Raw genomic sequence first — 18085 nt, 5'->3', positions numbered from 1 at the left:
CAGGTAAAATGTGTTTTGATGAAAACATCAACAATATTGTCATCAAATACAACCAAAGTAGTTCTTGCTTATCTGATTGTTTTAGCTGATACAATTAATAGTACACATATGATTCACTGCCTACGCTTCACCAGTCACCAAAATTAATCCTATTTCTTATAGGAGAAGAGTAATTTTTGGGATGCCTACTTCAGAAGATCCCCTTTTGAGCAGCAGACAGAGCATGCATGTGATATACATAGGAAATATTTTGGCTTATACAATGACAAACACCGAGATAATCCTGCAATCCTTCCAGTTCAGGAAGATTCTGAATGGATGTGTAATCCTTTAATTATAGAATAATACACCGTAGGGCATTAACGTGATGAATTAGCAAATACTACAAGGAGGAAGCTATCATTTTTGTTAACTGAAATTACTACAGCATACTAAATCTGTGACTCCATGCTTACACGTGGATGTCTGATGATGGCAGCAGATTGCAAACTCATAGTTTGTTGTTGTTACAGATGCATTTTCAAGTAAGGCCAATGGATTCCTGCAAATGGCAGAAGGAAATAAATCCAACCATGGAGGGAGAAAGTTATAGAGTGTCTACAGTGGGTACAAGACAAGTCTCATGTTAAAGTAACAGTTTAATACCACTACAGAAAATAATAGAATTCATTGAGTAAAACCAGACTTTATTACCCAGTTTATTGCATACTAACTCTTATAAAGAGAAACACTTGCAACACGGGAACCCTTTATTTTATTACAAAGACGCTGTATTTAAAGAATCACCCTAAGCCCCATCACAGCGTTGTATAATTGCAAAGCTGGCGGTGTATTGAGCATCCGTAATCACTCTCAAGTCTTAGAATGTCTTAGAACTGGGTGGTTCATAAACGTCATTGCAGCCATAATTCTGCCAAGTTTGTCATTTAAGCAGGTGGCATGAGAGTTCTGGGTGGAGTATTTTTGCATTGAGTATTTGCACACTGCACTTACAATTTAGGTAGCTCTAAGATGCAAACCATGCATTGCCAGTGGGTATTGTTGCCATTTAATGAGAAAAGAATTTGCCTCTCCTAGTTTCAAACCAACATATAAAAATGCCCTAAAGGGTACACAATGTATGTACTGATAGACCAAATTTTCAAGGTATTTTCAACAGGCGTTGACCAGGTTCTAAAAAAAATTGTGTTTCCCCTAAAGCATGTCTGCATTCATAATGAAACACCCACTATATATACATATAAAACAATAAACAAAGACCTGCATCCTTACTCTCTACTATCAACAGGTGTGGGTCAGAACTAATTCTGTAGCAAACATGTCCTCCTATCGTACTGGCACGAGCAGTGGCTCATTATATGGTTCAGGTTCTGCTGGTGGATTTGGAGGTGGTTTTGGTGGCAGCTCTGGTGGCTTTGGTGGTAGCTCTGGTGGAGGTTTTAGTAGCAGCTATGGAGCAGGCTTTGGTGGTGGAACAGGCTTTAGTGGTGGAGCAAGTGGTGGGTTTTCCATCAGCTCTAGTTCATCAAGCAGCGGTTTGGGAGGTGGTTTTCCCGGAAGCGATAAGCAGACCATGCAGAACCTTAATGACCGTCTAGCCAACTACCTTGAAAAAGTGAGAGCCTTGGAAACAGCTAATAATGACCTGGAGCAGAAGATCCGAGAATGGTATGAAAAACAACTTGTGGCTGGTGCCTCTGCAAGTGGCAAAGATTACAGCAAGTACTTTGAAATCATCAACGACCTGAGGAACAAGGTAAAAATCTTGTTTTTAGTTTGCATTTTTTTACCGGTGATACAAGTGTATAGGTGTATATTGAGGTGGTCAGTATGTTACCATGTCTGAATGATACACTGCATATTAATTTACTTACATAGAAAATATGAACAAAATATGTTATTTAAGTAAACCTACGGGTTACACATTATGCTGATGATGTACTGTATATAGTCTACAGGAAAGATAAAAGTGCTTCTAACCTTTCTTAAATATATTTTTTATTGTTTTTGTGATTTTCTTGTCATCAAGATTCCAATATCAAATTTAGTGAACTATGTAGTAATGCATTGTTTTGCAATTCCTGAGAATACTGATAGCAATCTACACAGCCGACATACTCAGTATAAGAAAAATAAATTGTAATTCTGATGAATAGACATTACTACCCATTCGTTAATTATCCATGCAAGTGATAACTTTCACCATATATACATACACATAACCCTTAATTGTATTTGCTGAGTGTAAACATATTTTTTAAGTTTGACAAGTATCTCTCTTGTTTATAGATTCTTAACGCTACTATTGATAACTCCAGAGTTGTTCTGCAAATTGACAATGCAAGACTGGCTGCCGATGACTTCAGAATGAAGTAAGTTTACCATTTGACAAGATAATGATAAATAAACAAATCAGTTCTAGATCTCAGCTCAGATAATACATTATAGTAAACACTCAATGATCAATACTATACATCAAATCATATAAAGGGATTTCCTGTAAGGTACACTGTTCATTCAAGAGTATTTCTCAAAAGACATGTGCGTAGGTAGAGGGTATTGTGTATGGGCATATACCAGAAATCCCACCCGCTGATCCCCAACCACTTTGCTTGCCCGAAATAATCAAACCATAGTTGGTGAAAATAGGCCACATCTTTATTACATATATAAATATGTATAAATCTTTCAACTTCAACTTCATAACATAAACATCCTCTATACATAACTTACTCAGTAAATCTATGCGTCATTGAGTACCACCTTGAAAATCAAAAACATTCACTTGGGCAGCTGCCCTTTCCCCTCGTCCCAACCAGCACAAGGCCCTTTCTGGACCTTCCATTCTCCATAACTGTACCTGAGGTTAGGAGAGGGACAGCCCTACCCATCCACTTTCCACGAACTGCTGGTCCAACCCCCGGTTGACCCGAGTACAACGGGCAAGAACATCCGTATTGGACTTACACAGGAAAAAATGGACTGCCTCATTCTCACTAAAAACATCCCCAAACAACAATTCCACAGGAGCCACCTTGGATTGGCTTACGAGCACCCCCACACGCATGGCCCTGAAAAAGGCTAACATGAACGCCAAACGAAACAGCACCACTTCAAACTGAGAAAAACAAATCCCGTGGCAGAACTCTAAACAGGCCCAGAATCAGAGCACCCGAAACCAGCCTCCATGAATCCGAAACCTTGGGCCATCTACACCAACCCCTCATCACCAATGAGACTAAAACATCTTTCATGAGATCAGAGGCCCTGGTGAGTTTGAACCAAAAAACTGAGTCTGGACAACTTACCCAAAACAGATGAAGAAGAACAGCCCAACGCCTCCCAGAACTAGATTAATTGTAGCAGACCTTACAAACGCTCTCCCTGGGACCGTAACCCCCAAGCTGCCTCTTGATATCCACCCACTCACACCATGCCTTACCATAACACTGTCATGTAGATTCTGAGACCATATCCAGATCCAGGACATTACTCAGTCAGTCCAAGACCGCAGAGAACCGTCAGGCATGGAAAGCCCACCTCGTCCGCCCCTGGCACTGCCGCCCTCTACTCCCGCCATTGCAAACAAGAAAGAGCATCCGCTGTAATATTCTCAACCCCGGGGACATGCACATCCCGACAGTACACATTCAAAATAAAACAGCAATGAACCAGGTGCCGCAGTAACCGAACCGCCGGAGGGGAAGATGCTGACAAATTGTTAATGGCCAGCACCACCTCCATATTATCACAGAAGAAGACCACACCCCGATCCTGTAGAAGATCCCCCCAAAGCTCCACCGCGACCACTATAGGGAAAAGTTCCAAGAAGGCCAAATTCCTTGTTAAACCCTTGGCATGCCAAGATTCTGGCCAGGAGTCTGCACACCAGTGGGCCCAAAAGATGGTCCCAAAATCCACCTCCCCGGCTGCATCACTAAAGAGATTAGACATGTGCAATTTGTTTAGTTATGACTGCAAATTCGGACGAATTTCGGCATTTCGGACGTTTGGATGCTTTGAATGTCTGAATTGCCGAACTAACGAATTTCCGAAGTGCCAAATTTCAGAAATGCTGAACCGAACCGAATTTCCAAAGTGGGGAATTTATGAATTTCAGAATTTCAGAAGTGCCGAATGGAACCGAATTTCCAAAGTGCTTCAGATTTTTGAAAAGTGGCAAAACAAGAGAGAGAGGGAAATGTACATGAATGATGACAGAAATTGAACCCTAACCCTACTCCTGCCCCTACCCCTAACCCTACCCCTTACCCTAGATGTGTAAGTGGTTGTGGTGGTTAGGGTTAGGGGTAGTGGTAGGGGCTAGAGGTAGGGTTACGGGGTAGGGTTAGGGCTAGGGTTAGGTGTAAGGTTACGGGTAGGGCTAAGGTTAGGGTTAGAGTTAGGGTTAGGAGTAGGGTTAATGGTAGGGGTAGGGTTAGGGTGGGGGAATTGCCGAAGTCCCGAATTTCGGAAGTGCCGAACCGAACCGAAGTGCCAAAGTGCTGAATTACCGAAGTCCCAAATTTTGGAAGTGCCAAACTGAAGTGCCGAAATGCCGGATTGCCGAAGTCCTGAATTGCCAAATTCATGAATTTTCGGAAGTGCCGAACCAAACCAAATTTTGCCTATGCACATCCCTAGAAGAGATGAAGCTCGGCCCAATAAAACCTTCCAAGAAAAGTCACCTCAGGAGCTTGCCAATAGGAACGCCCAATAAAACCTTCCAAATTGAAAATTGAAAAGTCCTCGCACAGGGGGCGAGTGATCTGCACGTAACAATGAAGGCTCTCTACTCCGGAGGTCGCCGCCGTCAAGTGACGAGTAAACACCATTCCCATAGGAATAATCCGGCATGCGAATTGCAGCTTACACAAGAGTGGCTGCAGCTGCCGCAACTGAATCTTCTTGAGCAACCCAGTGGCCGAAACCAGGCTGTGTAAATCCATTTTCATGAATCAAATCGCTTAATAAATTACATATTTGTTCAAAAGCCCACCTATGCAGTGTTTGCCATTTTGTAGATACAAAAATAAATTGTGAACTTACATCTGTTTTGACATGCACAGGACAACTTATCAAAGAAAAAAAAAACAACAAAAATCTTTAGATACTTTGACTGGTGTCCCCTTGCCAACGAGTGTATTTCCTCCATGTTTCAAGTGTACCACCAAATGTGTTATATAGTCCCCTCATCTTCCTGGCTTCGCCTGCATTCTTTGCTGATTGTTGGTATGAAGGAATTTAGAAGGGATAGGGTCCTATACCATCTAGTGGCCCTCTTGTAAAAGGAATTTCTCCTAGATAGACTGACCAAAGACAGCATAAATTTCCCAAAAATGAAGGCCCGGTCTTTCTCCGAAGGCTGGACTCTGAGCTCAGCAGCCCATCTTTGTTGGAAGTTTCTGTGTTCCATCCCAGAGGCATTCTGTTGTATTAACCCATTAATCTGTGAGAGGGGTCTGGTAAAGCCAGTCTGTTTTGTGGAGCTAGCCTCAAAAGGGGTCAGTTCACTTGGTCTGGTCTTTGTTGCCCCTAATGTCATGAGGTAATGTACTAGTTGGTGGTAACTCAAGTTGTCCATCATCGAGAATTGGGAAGCGCGTCAGGATAGGTCAACATAGTAGGAAAAGTGTCGTCCTGAAATATATCCCATAGTGTGTGGTGGTGGTGAAAGCCTACCAGTTGGTGAAGGGTAAAGGCTCCGAGGCCCCTTTGGAAATCTGAGTTACGAGTTAATGGGAGGAGTGGCAAAATCTATGGTGCTAGCTTGCGTTTTTTGTTTTTTTAAATGTCTCCATATTTGAAGGATATGCCCCAGCAGAGGGTGAGTGGGTACAATCAGGTCACATAAGGCCCTCTTTACTTATTGTTCCGTATGTCATATGTTTTGTTAGAATTACGTGTTTGTCTTGTTTTGCCAATGGCACTGTGAAATATGTTGCCGCTATAAAAATATCTGTTATTGTAATTAACAAATATATGTTTGTGAGGTCTGAAAAAAAAAGGAACCGTAGATTTTCACGCCTGTGTGTGTTCGATCCTGAAGTTAAGTGTTTCCATCATGGCTCCATGTCAATCATTGTAATAAACTCTGCTCTTTTCTGTAATTGAAAATAGCACGTAGAAGCAGAGACATCAACATTTTATCATCTTCATCCTGAGCCTGGCGGTGCCAGAACTGAACTAAACTAGATTGTGATGTCAATATCTAACTTTGTAACTCACAAGAAACTAAGTATCAAGTGAACAAGATTAACTTAACTAATTGCATAATTTTCAGATAAATAACTTGTACTTGAATAATTTTTCTCCCCAAGGTATGAGAATGAGCTGGCTCTCCGACAGAGGGTGGAGTCTGATATCAACGGACTCCGCAGAGTGTTGGATGAACTGGCCATGACAAGAGGTGACCTTGAGATCCAGATCGAGAGCTTGAATGAAGAGCTAGTCTATCTTAAGAAGAACCACGAGGAGGTAAGAAGGAAAGACACACATTCATATATTAGTTATACAACAATAAAATATAACTCATTTTAAGGTTTGGTGTAATTCTGAAGTGCCAACACAAAATAAATAATCAACAATTACTTATAAATGATTGTGGTTTTGGTGCAATACAACAGCTAAATCTAGCTCTTTAAAAGCTATTAAAACATGTGCATATTTTTATCTAATGTAAAAATATTGGTATATAGTGATGTCGCGAACATAAAATTTTCGGTTCGCGAACGGCGGACGCGAACGTCCGCAAATGTTCGCGAACCGGCGAACCGTGCGAACCGCCATAGCCTTCAATAGGCAGGCGAATTTTAAAACCCACAATAGTGGATGAAGGGGGGGGGAGGAGACCTACTCTCCTTCCCCCCCCGGCCCCCACCCCTGGATTCGGGTGGGGGCCATAATGATAATGAGGGGGGGGACCTACTGTCCTCCGCCCCCCGGCCCCCACCCCTGTGCGGCGGGTGGGGGCCATAATGATAATGAGGGGGGGACCTACTGTCCTCCCCCTCTCCGGCCCCCACCCCTGTGCGGCGGGTGGGGGCCCTAAAATTAACAATAAGGGTTGGACCTATTGTCCCCCCCGGCCCCCACCCCTGAGCGGTGGGTGGGGGCCCTAAAATTAACAATAGGGGGGACCTATTGTCCCCCCCTGGCCCCCACCCCTGAGTGGTGGGTGGGGGCCCTAAAATTAACAATAAGGGGGGGACCTATTGTCCCCCCCGGCCCCCACCCCTGAGCGTTGGGTGGGGGCCCTAAAATTAACAATAGGGGGGACCTATTGTCCCCCCCGGCCCCCACCCCTGAGTGGTGGGTGGGGGCCCTAAAATTAACAATAAGGGGGGGACCTATTGTCCCCCCCGGCCCCCACCCCTGAGCGGTGGGTGGGGGCCCTAAAAATAACAATAAGGGGGGGGACCTATTGTCCCCCCCCCCGGGCCCCACCCCTGAGCGGTGGGGGGGCCCTAAAATTAACCTATTGTGAGGGCCCTAAATACAAAGGGAGGAGGGGTGCCCTTGTTAACCCCCCCCCCCCAAAAAAAATGATCTACCTACCTACCCCCCTCACCCTAAAAATAATGAGGGGGGGACCTTTAACTAAAACCCTGTAAAAAAAAAATAGATAAAAACAACTTACCATTTGATGTTTTCTTTCTTCTACAATCTTCTTTTTTCAGCCCCAAAAAAGGCCAAAAAAAAACCATAATAACCGACGCAATAAAACAGACTGAGCTCTGTAGGGCGGGGGAAGGCTTATAAAGCCTTGCCACGCCCTGCAATTAGGCTAAGAACACTCTGATTGGCTGGTTTAAGCCAATCAGAGTGCTCTTTGTCATTTTACACAGTGTGGGAAAATTCCAAAGAACTTTCCCACGTGTGTAAAATGACACAGAGCACTGTTATTGGATGGCTTGAAATCCATCCAATCACAGTGCTCTGTGTCATTTTACACAGCGTGGGAAAATTGATCTTTCCCACGCTGTGTAAAATGACACAGAGCACTGTGATTGGATGGCTTGAAATCCATCCAATCACAGTGCTCTGTGTCATTTTACACAGCGTGGGAAAATTGATCTTTCCCACGCTGTGTAAAATGACACAGAGCACTGTGATTGGATGGATTTCAAGCCATCCAATCACAGTGCTCTGTGTCATTTTACACGCGTGGGAAAGTTCTTTGGAGTTTTCCCACGCGGTGTAAAATGACAAAGAGCACTCTGATTGGCTTAAACCAGCCAATCAGAGTGTTCTTGGCCTAATTGCAGGGCGTGGCAAGGCTTTATAAGCCTTCCCCCGCCCTGCAGAGCTCAGTCTGCGCGGAGCCCTCCATGGGTGAAGATGGATTATTTTTTTGTGCGGTCGTTTTTTTTTGTTTTTTTTTTTAATTGCGTCGGTTATTATGGGTTTTTTTGGGGCCTTTTTTGGGGCTGAAAAAAGAAGATTGTAGAAGAAAGTAAACATCAAATGGTAAGTTGTTTTTATCTATTTTTTTTTACAGGGTTTTAGTTAAAGGTCCCCCCCTCATTATTTTTAGGGTGAGGGGGGTAGGTAGGTAGATCATTTTTTTTGGGGGGGGAAGGGTTAACAAGGGCACCCCCCCCATTTGTATTTAGTGCCCCCACCCACCGCTCAGGGTTGGGGGCTGGGGGGGGACAATAGGTCCCCCCCTTATTGTTAATTTTAGGGCCCCCACCCACCGCTCAGGGGTGGGGGCCGGGGGGGGACAATAGGTCCCCCCCCTTATTGTTAAATTTAGGGCCCCCACCCACCGCTCAGGGGTGGGGGCCGGGGGGGGGACAATAGGTCCCCCCTTATTGTTAATTTTAGGGCCCCCACCCGCCGCTCAGGGGTGGGGGCCGGGGGGAACAATAGGTCCCCCCTAATTGTTATTTTTAGGGCCCCAACCCGCCGCTCAGGGGTGGGGGCCAGGGGGGGACAATAGGTCCCCCTCTTATTGTGATTTTTAGGACCCCCCCCCTTTTTTTTTTTTTTAACAGTGAGCAGCCACAGGCTGCTCACTGTTTAATAGACATGCCCCTACTCGCGGTATTGCGAGTAGGGGCACAATTTACTAATACTAAGTAATTTTTACTTAGTAGTAGTAAATTAAAAGGGGGCGGACCGAACATCGCATATGTTCGCCCGCCGTGGCGAACGCGAACACGCTAAGTTCGCCAGGAACTATTCGCCGGCGAACAGTTCGGTACATCACTATTGGTATATCATAAAGTATTGCCTACATTTTCATCAACAGAATAGAATATTTCTAAAAAAAAAAAAAAAAAAAAGACAGTAATACAATACTCATTTTACACAAGTACATAAGGACTATACAGTTTGTCATAGCTTGTTTTGCAAATATTGTGTTTTTTTATAAAAGTGGAACCTCTTGCAAACAATGGCACTGAACACGGTCTTCTATATCTCTGTTTAGGAGGTTAGCATTGCAAAGAGCAGTGCTGCTGGCCAAGTCAACGTCGAAATGGATGCCGCTCCAGGTAAAGATCTGACCAAGCTTCTGAATGACATGAGAGGAGACTATGAAGCCATGGCTGAAAAGAACCGCAGGGAAGCAGAGCAAGCGTTCAACCAAAAGGTAAATTATTGATATATAACATCCTCTCACATTGCAAATACTGATTTGCTCTTCAGACCCTCAATATTACATCTTTAATGTTCCGTTTTCCAGTGCAATGAGCTAAAGAAGGAGATATCTGCTGGCGTGGAGCAGGTGCAGACAAGTAAGAGTGAAATCTCTGACTTGAGACGTACTCTTCAATCTTTGGAAATTGAGCTTCAATCTCAGCTAGCAATGGTAAGATATAACTTGTTAGCTAAGCCAATACATTCACTAAAACATATGACTTTGATGAACATTTTGGTAATCATTCAATTATTTGAATTGCATTCATGTCTAGCATTATATTTGACCACTTATTACATAGAGGAAGTATAATTTGGTGCCAGAACAACATAATAAATGAAAAATAAAACGATGCATGAAAAAATAGAAAACTCTACAGTTTTACATCCTTACACTAACTATTTTCGTAACGCACTGGCTTCTTCTCTCAGCTCTTCTTCCTAATTATAATGCATCTTGGACCTCTATGATGCCTGGCTAACTGAAACCCTTGCATTACCAAGTCACATTCTAGATTCCATAACACTTCTAGATTCCAACATTTGTGTTTCACCTTTGAATGTATCAGATAATTACACAGCCTAAAAAACTAAATTATTTATTACTTAAACTCTTAAAAATGTAAACCAGAGCCCATAGTCTTATAAATATAAATAATACAGCTTTCTCCAGCTGTGTGAATTGGGGCATGTACAGCAGTATGTTATACTATGTGATGCATTATACAATCTTGTAAGCTCACACTGACAAGGATGAACACATCAGGTTACTGCAAAAGGGCAGTGTAATGTAATACATATCTTATGATAATGATAAATACAAATTCTGTAATAATGGTGGCGTCGCCCAACTTGATAACTTGATAAGTTGATAACTGTAATTCATAGTTAAATAATATAGCTTGAACTGAAATCAGCTGTGACAACTTTATATGTTTAATACAATTGCTGAATAAAATATATTCTATCATTGTAAAGTGAAAGCTTTTTGTAGCATTTTTAACATTTTCGAATCCTAACAAAGTCCGTAATCTATGCCCTAATTCTATCACGTGTACCTTATACTAGAAAAAATCATTGGCAGACACCCTGGCGGAAACAGAAGGCAGTTATGGTGCCCAGCTTCAACATCTACAACTCAAAATAAGTAGTCTAGAAGAACAGCTAATTCAGATCAGATCTGACATGGAAAGACAGAATCACGAGTACCAGCAACTTCTAGACATCAAGAGCAGACTGGAGATGGAGATCGAAACATACCGCCGATTGCTGGAGGGAGAGTTTGGGTAAGTTCTAGTGACAACGGGGCACACAGTTGAACAAGCAGACACATTGGTGACTCTTCCCAGATTATATCTTCGTACCACTTTTCAAAGCAGGACACATTGATAGATCATCCATCTCCCCCAATGTGTGAAGAATAAGTGATTGCATGTGAGATACACAGGAGTCTTAGCTTCTATTATAATTAGATAAATGCCCAAAACATTGCAAGTTATACTGAATAAAACTTTAGACTTTACAGAAATAAAAATATTCTTATTTATTGGGTCAAAAAGAATTCTTGTGACAAAACCTTCCCGATTTCTATCCATATAAATCTTTAATAATGTCAAAATATTTGATCAAGAAATGTCCAGAATAAAACATATAAAATGTGAGAATATTTTCAAAAACATAAAAAAACTAAAACAAAAATACAAAGTTTTGCCTGAGTTATGATCGTTTTGTGTGTCACCAAAATATGCCAAGTTTATCCTGTTTCTCACTTTAATCAAAATGTGTAAAAAAAAAAAATTCTTGGACTTCAAGACATATGTCTACTTTCACTAAAAAGTCAGACACGGACTGTATATTACTGTTTTGCTTGATATCTAAATTCAAGTTTGATGTATTCTAGAGTAAACTAATACATTTATTCATTCACATATCTGTTAATGTTGTTTATATATTTATGCATTTTTTTCCCCACAGGCAATCTCAATCTCTATCTTCAAACTCCAGCTCCAGTTCATCCAGCCGGTCAGCTGCAGCGTCTTCCACCCAAGTTTCTACAACCCAGTCTTCTACAGCCTCTTTAGAGTCTAAAACAGGTAAGTAAAAAAAGTGTATCTCCAGTCAGATATATATACATATATATATATATATATATATATATATATATATATATATATAAAGCCATAGTGATGTTTTCATGTTTGGCATGCAAATTATATTCATGCAAACCCCCCTATGCTCCCAATGCTTCCCTTTGGAAAAGGGGTGAGTTTGTCCATTGCGGGGGATTGGCGTCTTGCATACGAAGCTGACTGACAGCTTCTCTGGCCAGCTTCCAACACTGAAGACAATGCAGAGAGTGCTGCTGAGGTGCTCGTTGCATGGTCCTAGTGACTTGCTTTCTCACGCTATGCTACCCGGGGACATTTCCCTAGCGTTGGATTACCAGGACACCAGTGAACACAAGGGTGATGGCAGGACAGGATTCTAAAATACAGACTGTCCTGACGAAATTGGGGCAGCCAGGAGGTTTGGCATTATGCTGTCAATAATAAAATATCAAAAGCAGTATGCAACATTAAAATTTAAAAATAAAAAACATGTATATATGTAAAATACAGAGTAGAATTCTCTAGAGCAGTGGTTGCAGTTTAGAGCACACCTTATGGTCCACCAACAATACAGGATTTATGTATTTCCATGTTTTATTCAAAAAATATTACACTGCTTGTAAGCCGAGTGTAAGCTCGTTCAAGCAGGGTCCTCATTAGACAGAATAAATTGGTACTATATAAATGGCAATAATATTAATAATACTAGCCATGTACTGATGTTGTACGCTATTTTTTTTATTAACTTTTCATTCATTAATTTAATCTAATTAAATCAAATTTAATTCCAGATCCAACAAAAATCAGAAAAGTAAAAACCATTGTGGAGGAAGTGGTTAATGGCAAGGTCGTGTCATCCAAGGTACAGGAAGTTGAACAAAAGATTAACTAATCAAAAATCTAATCAAAAAGAATTACGCAGAAGACCAAGAATTCCAGCTAACAGTAAACTTTATTCTACAAATGAGTGTCTCTTTTACAAAAAAAATAAAGAAATTACATTTATTTTTGTTGATATTGCAATAAAAACTGTTCAGCAAGTTACACCTTTCATGTGTTTTCTTGTAGTCATTACTAATTTAAAACTATATTATAAATTGAATAAGAAATAATATTTGTTAATTTTTTGTATATTGTGCATTTCAGAAGATAATACTACCACCCATAATCGCTTAATAAATTACATATTTGTTCAAAAGCCCACCTATGCAGTGTTTGCCATTTTGTAGATACAAAAATAAATTGTGAACTTACATCTGTTTTGACATGCACAGGACAACTAATCAAAGGAAAAAAAAAAATCTTTAGATACTGGTGTCCCCTTGCCAACGAGTGTATTTCCTCCATGTTTCAAGTGTCATCCACTCTGTGCACCCAGTGGTAAAGGGAGGGTATGGTAGTCTGTTTCCAGTGGGCAGGGATTAATAAGTTTGCCTCTCCAAGTAAGAGCCATAATAGTTTTTTGGTGATGAGGATTAGGGAGGGAGTTCAACCAACCCAACAAAACCTTGGACGCTGTGAGGGAATGGACCTTCAGCAGGATTTTTTTAATAAATGACAGAACTTGGTACCAGAAGGGACGTATATTCAGACAGTACCACCAAATGTGTTATATAGTCCCCTCATCTTCCTGGCATCTCCTGCATTCTTTGCTGATTGTTGGTATGAAGGAATTTAGAAGGGATAGGGTCCTATACCATCTAGTGGCCCTCTTGTAAAAGGAATTTCTCCTAGATAGACTGACCAAAGACAGCATAAATTTCCCAAAAATGAAGGCCCGGTCTTTCTCCGAAGACTGGACTCTGAGCTCAGCAGCCCATCTTTGTTGGAAGTTTCTGTGTTCCATCCCAGAGGCATTCTGTTGTATTAACCCATTAATCTGTGAGAGGGGTCTGGTAAAGCCAGTCTGTTTTGTGGAGCTAGCCTCAAAAGGGGTCAGTTCACTTGGTCTCTTTGTTGCCCCTAATGTCATGAGGTAATGTACTAGTTGGTGGTAACTCAAGTTGTCCATCATCGAGCATTGGGAAGCGCGGCAGGATAGGTCAACATAGTAGGAAAAGTGTCGTCCTGAAATATATCCCATAGTGTGTGGTGGTGGTGAAAGCCTACCAGTCGGTGAAGGGTAAAGGCTCCGAGGCCCCTTTGGAAATCTGAGTTACGAGTTAATGGGAGGAGTGGCAAAACCTATGGTGCTAGCTTGCGTTTTTTGTTTTTTTAAATGTCTCCATATTTGAAGGATATGCCCCAGCAGAGGGTGAGTGGGTACAATCAGGTCACATATGAGACAGACCTGCCACGGTAGGGTGTGGAGGGGAATCTTAGCAAACATCTGCTCTATTGCAAACAAAGACTTCCTTCTATCTAGTGACTTCCTTCTATCTGTATTCTAGTGAAAAGTGTGGCTAGATAATAATGGAAAACATATGGAAGACCCACACACCCTTGTCTCTTAGGCCCGTTAGTTAGTTACCTCCATACAAAGAATGTAAGCAATTTATTAATTGTAGTAAAGAACTTACAGGGTAATTTGATGGGAAGTGTCTGCACAAGGTATAGCACCATCAGAAGGGTCATCATCTATGATGTTGATCCATCCCATAAGTGAGAACTGAGGAATGTGCCACTTTGTTAGCTCACTTTTTTTTTGTCTAAATGGAGGATATAGTTTGATTTGTTAAGGCCTGCTTGCGTAGGGGTTAGCTGCACCCCCAATTATCTAATGCCCACTGTTGCCCAGTGAAATCCGTGAGATTTAGATAGTCATTTAAATCTCTCGAGACACCAAGGCCAAGCATTTCACACTTGTCTATGTTTACCTTAAAATTAGACTTCAAACTAAAGCACTCTAACTCGTTAACTACCTGTGGGAGGGAGTTAACAGGGTCAGTGATAGAGAATAGGATATCATCCTATCTTTATATCTCCTCCTTGGTAGCTATATCCCTAGATGTTTCTGTTGTTGTTGATTGCCTGAAGAAAGGGTTCCAATGCCAGGATAAATGATAGAGGAGAGAGGGGACAGCCTTGAGGCGTGCCATTTCTTATCATTAAAGTTGGGGAATTCTGCTCATTCACACATAGGCCTTAACCCACTGAGCATTAGCATAACTGGCATGTTTAAACAAAAAAAAAACTTGAATAAATGCTTTATTTTGCTAACCCCTAATGTTTCTGGGGTGACCTCCAGGATATAATTTAAAAGAAAATAGATGTCCAATTATTTCTAGATTAAAGTTAATACCCGCTGATCTGTGAGTAAATGTTTATTTAAGCGCCATGTTCTTGACCTTTAGTCTGATATTGCTCCGTTATCTAAATGGTAATCAGGGAATGGTCAGACCATGAAATTAAACCTATTGTCGCAGCATCAATTTTATGGAGAGAAAAACTTGGCATAAGGAATTAGTCTACCCAGGAGTACGAATTATGCACCTGCAAATGGAAAGTATACTCTACTTCCTAGGGGTTTAGCACCCTCCGCTTATCTATAAAGTTTTGTGTTACATTTTGCCTGCGTGAGCTATTACTGTGGGTGACTATTTCAGCGGAAGGAGTGTGTAATTTATCATCTACAATTAAATTAGTGTCTCCCCCTATAATTATCTCATCAAATATAGCTACATTAATCTGCCAAAATATATTATCCAAGAAGCAATTTCTGGTTTGTATGTGGGCCACATAGGCTGACCAACATAAACAGTGTATTATTGATATGGCATTGGACCATGAGAAATCTTTCCTGTTTGTCTCCTTTCTTAGAGACCAGCGAGAAGGATATGTTTTTGCTGACTAGTATGGACAGTCCTCTCTTTTTTGTTTTGTAACATGAATGAAAATCAACTGGCAAGTGATATAAACTAAAATTCGGGTGATGGCCCCATTTACAGGTGATACTCGAAAAATTTGAATATCGTGCAAAAGTGTATTTATTTTAGTAATGCAACGTAAAAGGGGAAACTAATATATGAGATATATTACATGCAAAGCAGGGTAGTTCAAGCCGTGATTTGTCATAAGTGCAATGATTATGGTTTACAGCTCATGAAAAGCCCAAATCCACAATCTCAGTAAATTAGAATATTGTGAAAAGGTGCAATGTTCTAGGCTCACAGTGTCCCACTCTAATCAGTTAAGTAAGCCATAACACCTGCAAAGGGTGTCTAAAAGCCTTTAAATGGTCTCTCAGTCTGGTTCAGTAGGAATCACAATCATGGGAAAACTGCTGACCTGACAGTTGTGCAGAAAACCATAATTGACACCCTCCATAAGGAGGGAAAGCCTCAAAAGTAATTGCAAAGGAAGTTGGATGTTCCCCTGTATCAATGCACATTAATAGAAAGTTATGTGGAAGGGAAAAGTGTGGAAGAAAAAGGTGCACAAGCAGCAGGGATGACCACAGCCTGGAGAGGATTGTCAGGAAAAGACCATTCAAAAGTGTTGGGAACATTCAGAAGGAATGGACTGAGGCTGGAGTCAGTGCATCAAGAGCCACCACACACAGACGGATCCTGGATGTAAGAATATAAAGTAGTTAACTTTTCTTGTTCATGTGCATTTTATGCTTAGATAAGGTTTATAATCATTAGTGCTGACTGTAGGGATATGAAATAGTTAAACTCTTTTTGCTTTATATGCTTTAAAATAATGTTTGAAATAATTATGCTGACTTTGGCAGATGTATTTTGTACCAAGGTCTTCCTTCTACAGGATGTGCGACTTTGCTCGACCTCAGGATGTTCCTGTCCCGTCTTTATTCAAATGCTTATCTTTTTAATGTCAGACAAGTATGTACTACTAACTATAAGGAAGTGATAAATCTCGCTGCATGCGTGACAAACTGTGTATAAATGCTTGCCCTGAAAATACACTCATTTGAGCATCTTGTTAAAGCACATTTGTGGTGTCCGTGTCTTTATTGCTAACAATGATTCTCCTTCAATATTGATTATGGTGACAGGAGAATCGAGAATCGAGGGGAGTTGAGTCCAGATCAGCATTAACCCTTTCACTGGACATGGGCTTCAGATGTCATATTGCTCTTGTCAAGCCGCTCCTGAACAACAAACAACGTCAGAAGCTTCTTACCTGGGCTAAAGAAAAACAGACCTGGTCTGTTGCTCAGTGGTCCAAACTCCTCTTTTCTGATGAGAGCAACTTTTGCATCTCATTTGGAAACCAAGGACCCAGAGTCTGGAGGAAGAATGGAGAGGCACACACTTCAAGATGCTTGAAGTCCAGTGTGAAGTTTCCCCAGTCTGTGTTGATTTGGGGAGCTATGTCATCTGCTGGTGTTGGTCCACTGTGCTTCATTAAGTCCAGGGTCAACGCAGCTGTCTACCAGGAGATTTTGGAGCACTTCATGCTTCCTTCCGCAGACGAGCTTTATGGGGATGCTGACTTCATTTTCCAGCAGGACTTGGCAGCTGCCCACACTGCCAAAATCACCAAAGCCTGGTTCAATGACCATGGGATTACTGTGCTTGATTGGCCAACAAACTCGCCTGCCCTGAACCCCAGAATCTATGGGGCGTTGCCAAGAGAAAGATGAGAGACATGAGACCGAACAATGTAGAAGAGCTGAACGCCACTATTGAAGCATTCTGGTCTTCCATAACACCTCAGCAGTGCCACAGACTGATAGCTTCCATGCCATGCTGCACTGAGGCAGTAATTGCTGCAAAAGGGGCCCAAACCAAGTACTGAGTCCATGTGCATGCTTATACTTTTCAGAGGTCCGATATTGTTCTACGTACACTCCTTGTTTTATTGATTGCAAGTAATATTCTAATTTACTGAGATTGTGGATTTGGGGTTTTCATGAGCTGTAAGCCATAATCATCTCACTTATGACTAATCACGGCTTGAACTATCTTGCTTTGCATGTAATGCGTCTATCTCATATATTAGTTTCCCCTTTCACATTGCATTACTGAAATAAATGAACTTTTGCACGATATTCAAATTTTTCGAGTATCAACTGTAAAATGTGTTTCTTGAAAAAAAGCTATTTGTGCTTCAGCTTCTTAGCCTCTTAGATAGCTAATCTGAGTTTGTGTGGGGTATTTAGTCCCTTAAAATTAAGAGAAAAAATATTGATAACCAACTTGAGTAGTATTTAGAATGTGCTAACCCTATGACTCAGAGAAGCATTGAGTGGTTTTCAAATGAGACATTGAGGAATGCTCCTCCCATGTAATAGAAAATTACACACCACCTCATGACTGCTGACCCACTATAAACTTCCACCACCCGTTGCCCAATAAACACACGAGACATGAATTAAGTTGGATAAGGGCAACGGTCACAGCTTTATTTAATAATAACATAACCAT

At 41.3% G+C, this 18085-nt stretch overlaps 1 protein-coding gene across 3 annotated transcripts in view; it reads left to right on the top strand.

The window, feature by feature from the left end:
* LOC134614930 (keratin, type I cytoskeletal 47 kDa-like) overlaps positions 1-18085 on the top strand; it is a 120021-nt gene that overhangs the window by 86217 nt on the left and 15719 nt on the right. The window contains exons 1-8 of one of the 3 annotated variants that reach the window (XM_063459212.1): positions 1255-1756; positions 2290-2372; positions 6321-6477; positions 9437-9598; positions 9692-9817; positions 10714-10931; positions 11620-11738; positions 12545-12797. The exons of 1 other annotated variant lie outside the window; for it this stretch is intronic. In XM_063459212.1, the coding sequence (XP_063315282.1) occupies positions 1319-1756; positions 2290-2372; positions 6321-6477; positions 9437-9598; positions 9692-9817; positions 10714-10931; positions 11620-11738; positions 12545-12645 (1404 nt within the window). In that variant the 5' untranslated portion in view covers positions 1255-1318 and the 3' untranslated portion in view covers positions 12646-12797. Of the gene's footprint in view, positions 1-1254; positions 1757-2289; positions 2373-6320; positions 6478-9436; positions 9599-9691; positions 9818-10713; positions 10932-11619; positions 11739-12544; positions 12798-18085 lie in introns of those variants that run through there. One more of the 3 variants, XM_063459211.1, reaches the window with a different exon arrangement.

Source organism: Pelobates fuscus, chromosome 6, assembly GCF_036172605.1.
Source record: "Pelobates fuscus isolate aPelFus1 chromosome 6, aPelFus1.pri, whole genome shotgun sequence".
NCBI lineage: Eukaryota > Metazoa > Chordata > Amphibia > Anura > Pelobatidae > Pelobates > Pelobates fuscus.
Note: the sequence above shows the minus strand (reverse complement) of the source record. Positions and strands in the feature narration are given on the sequence as shown.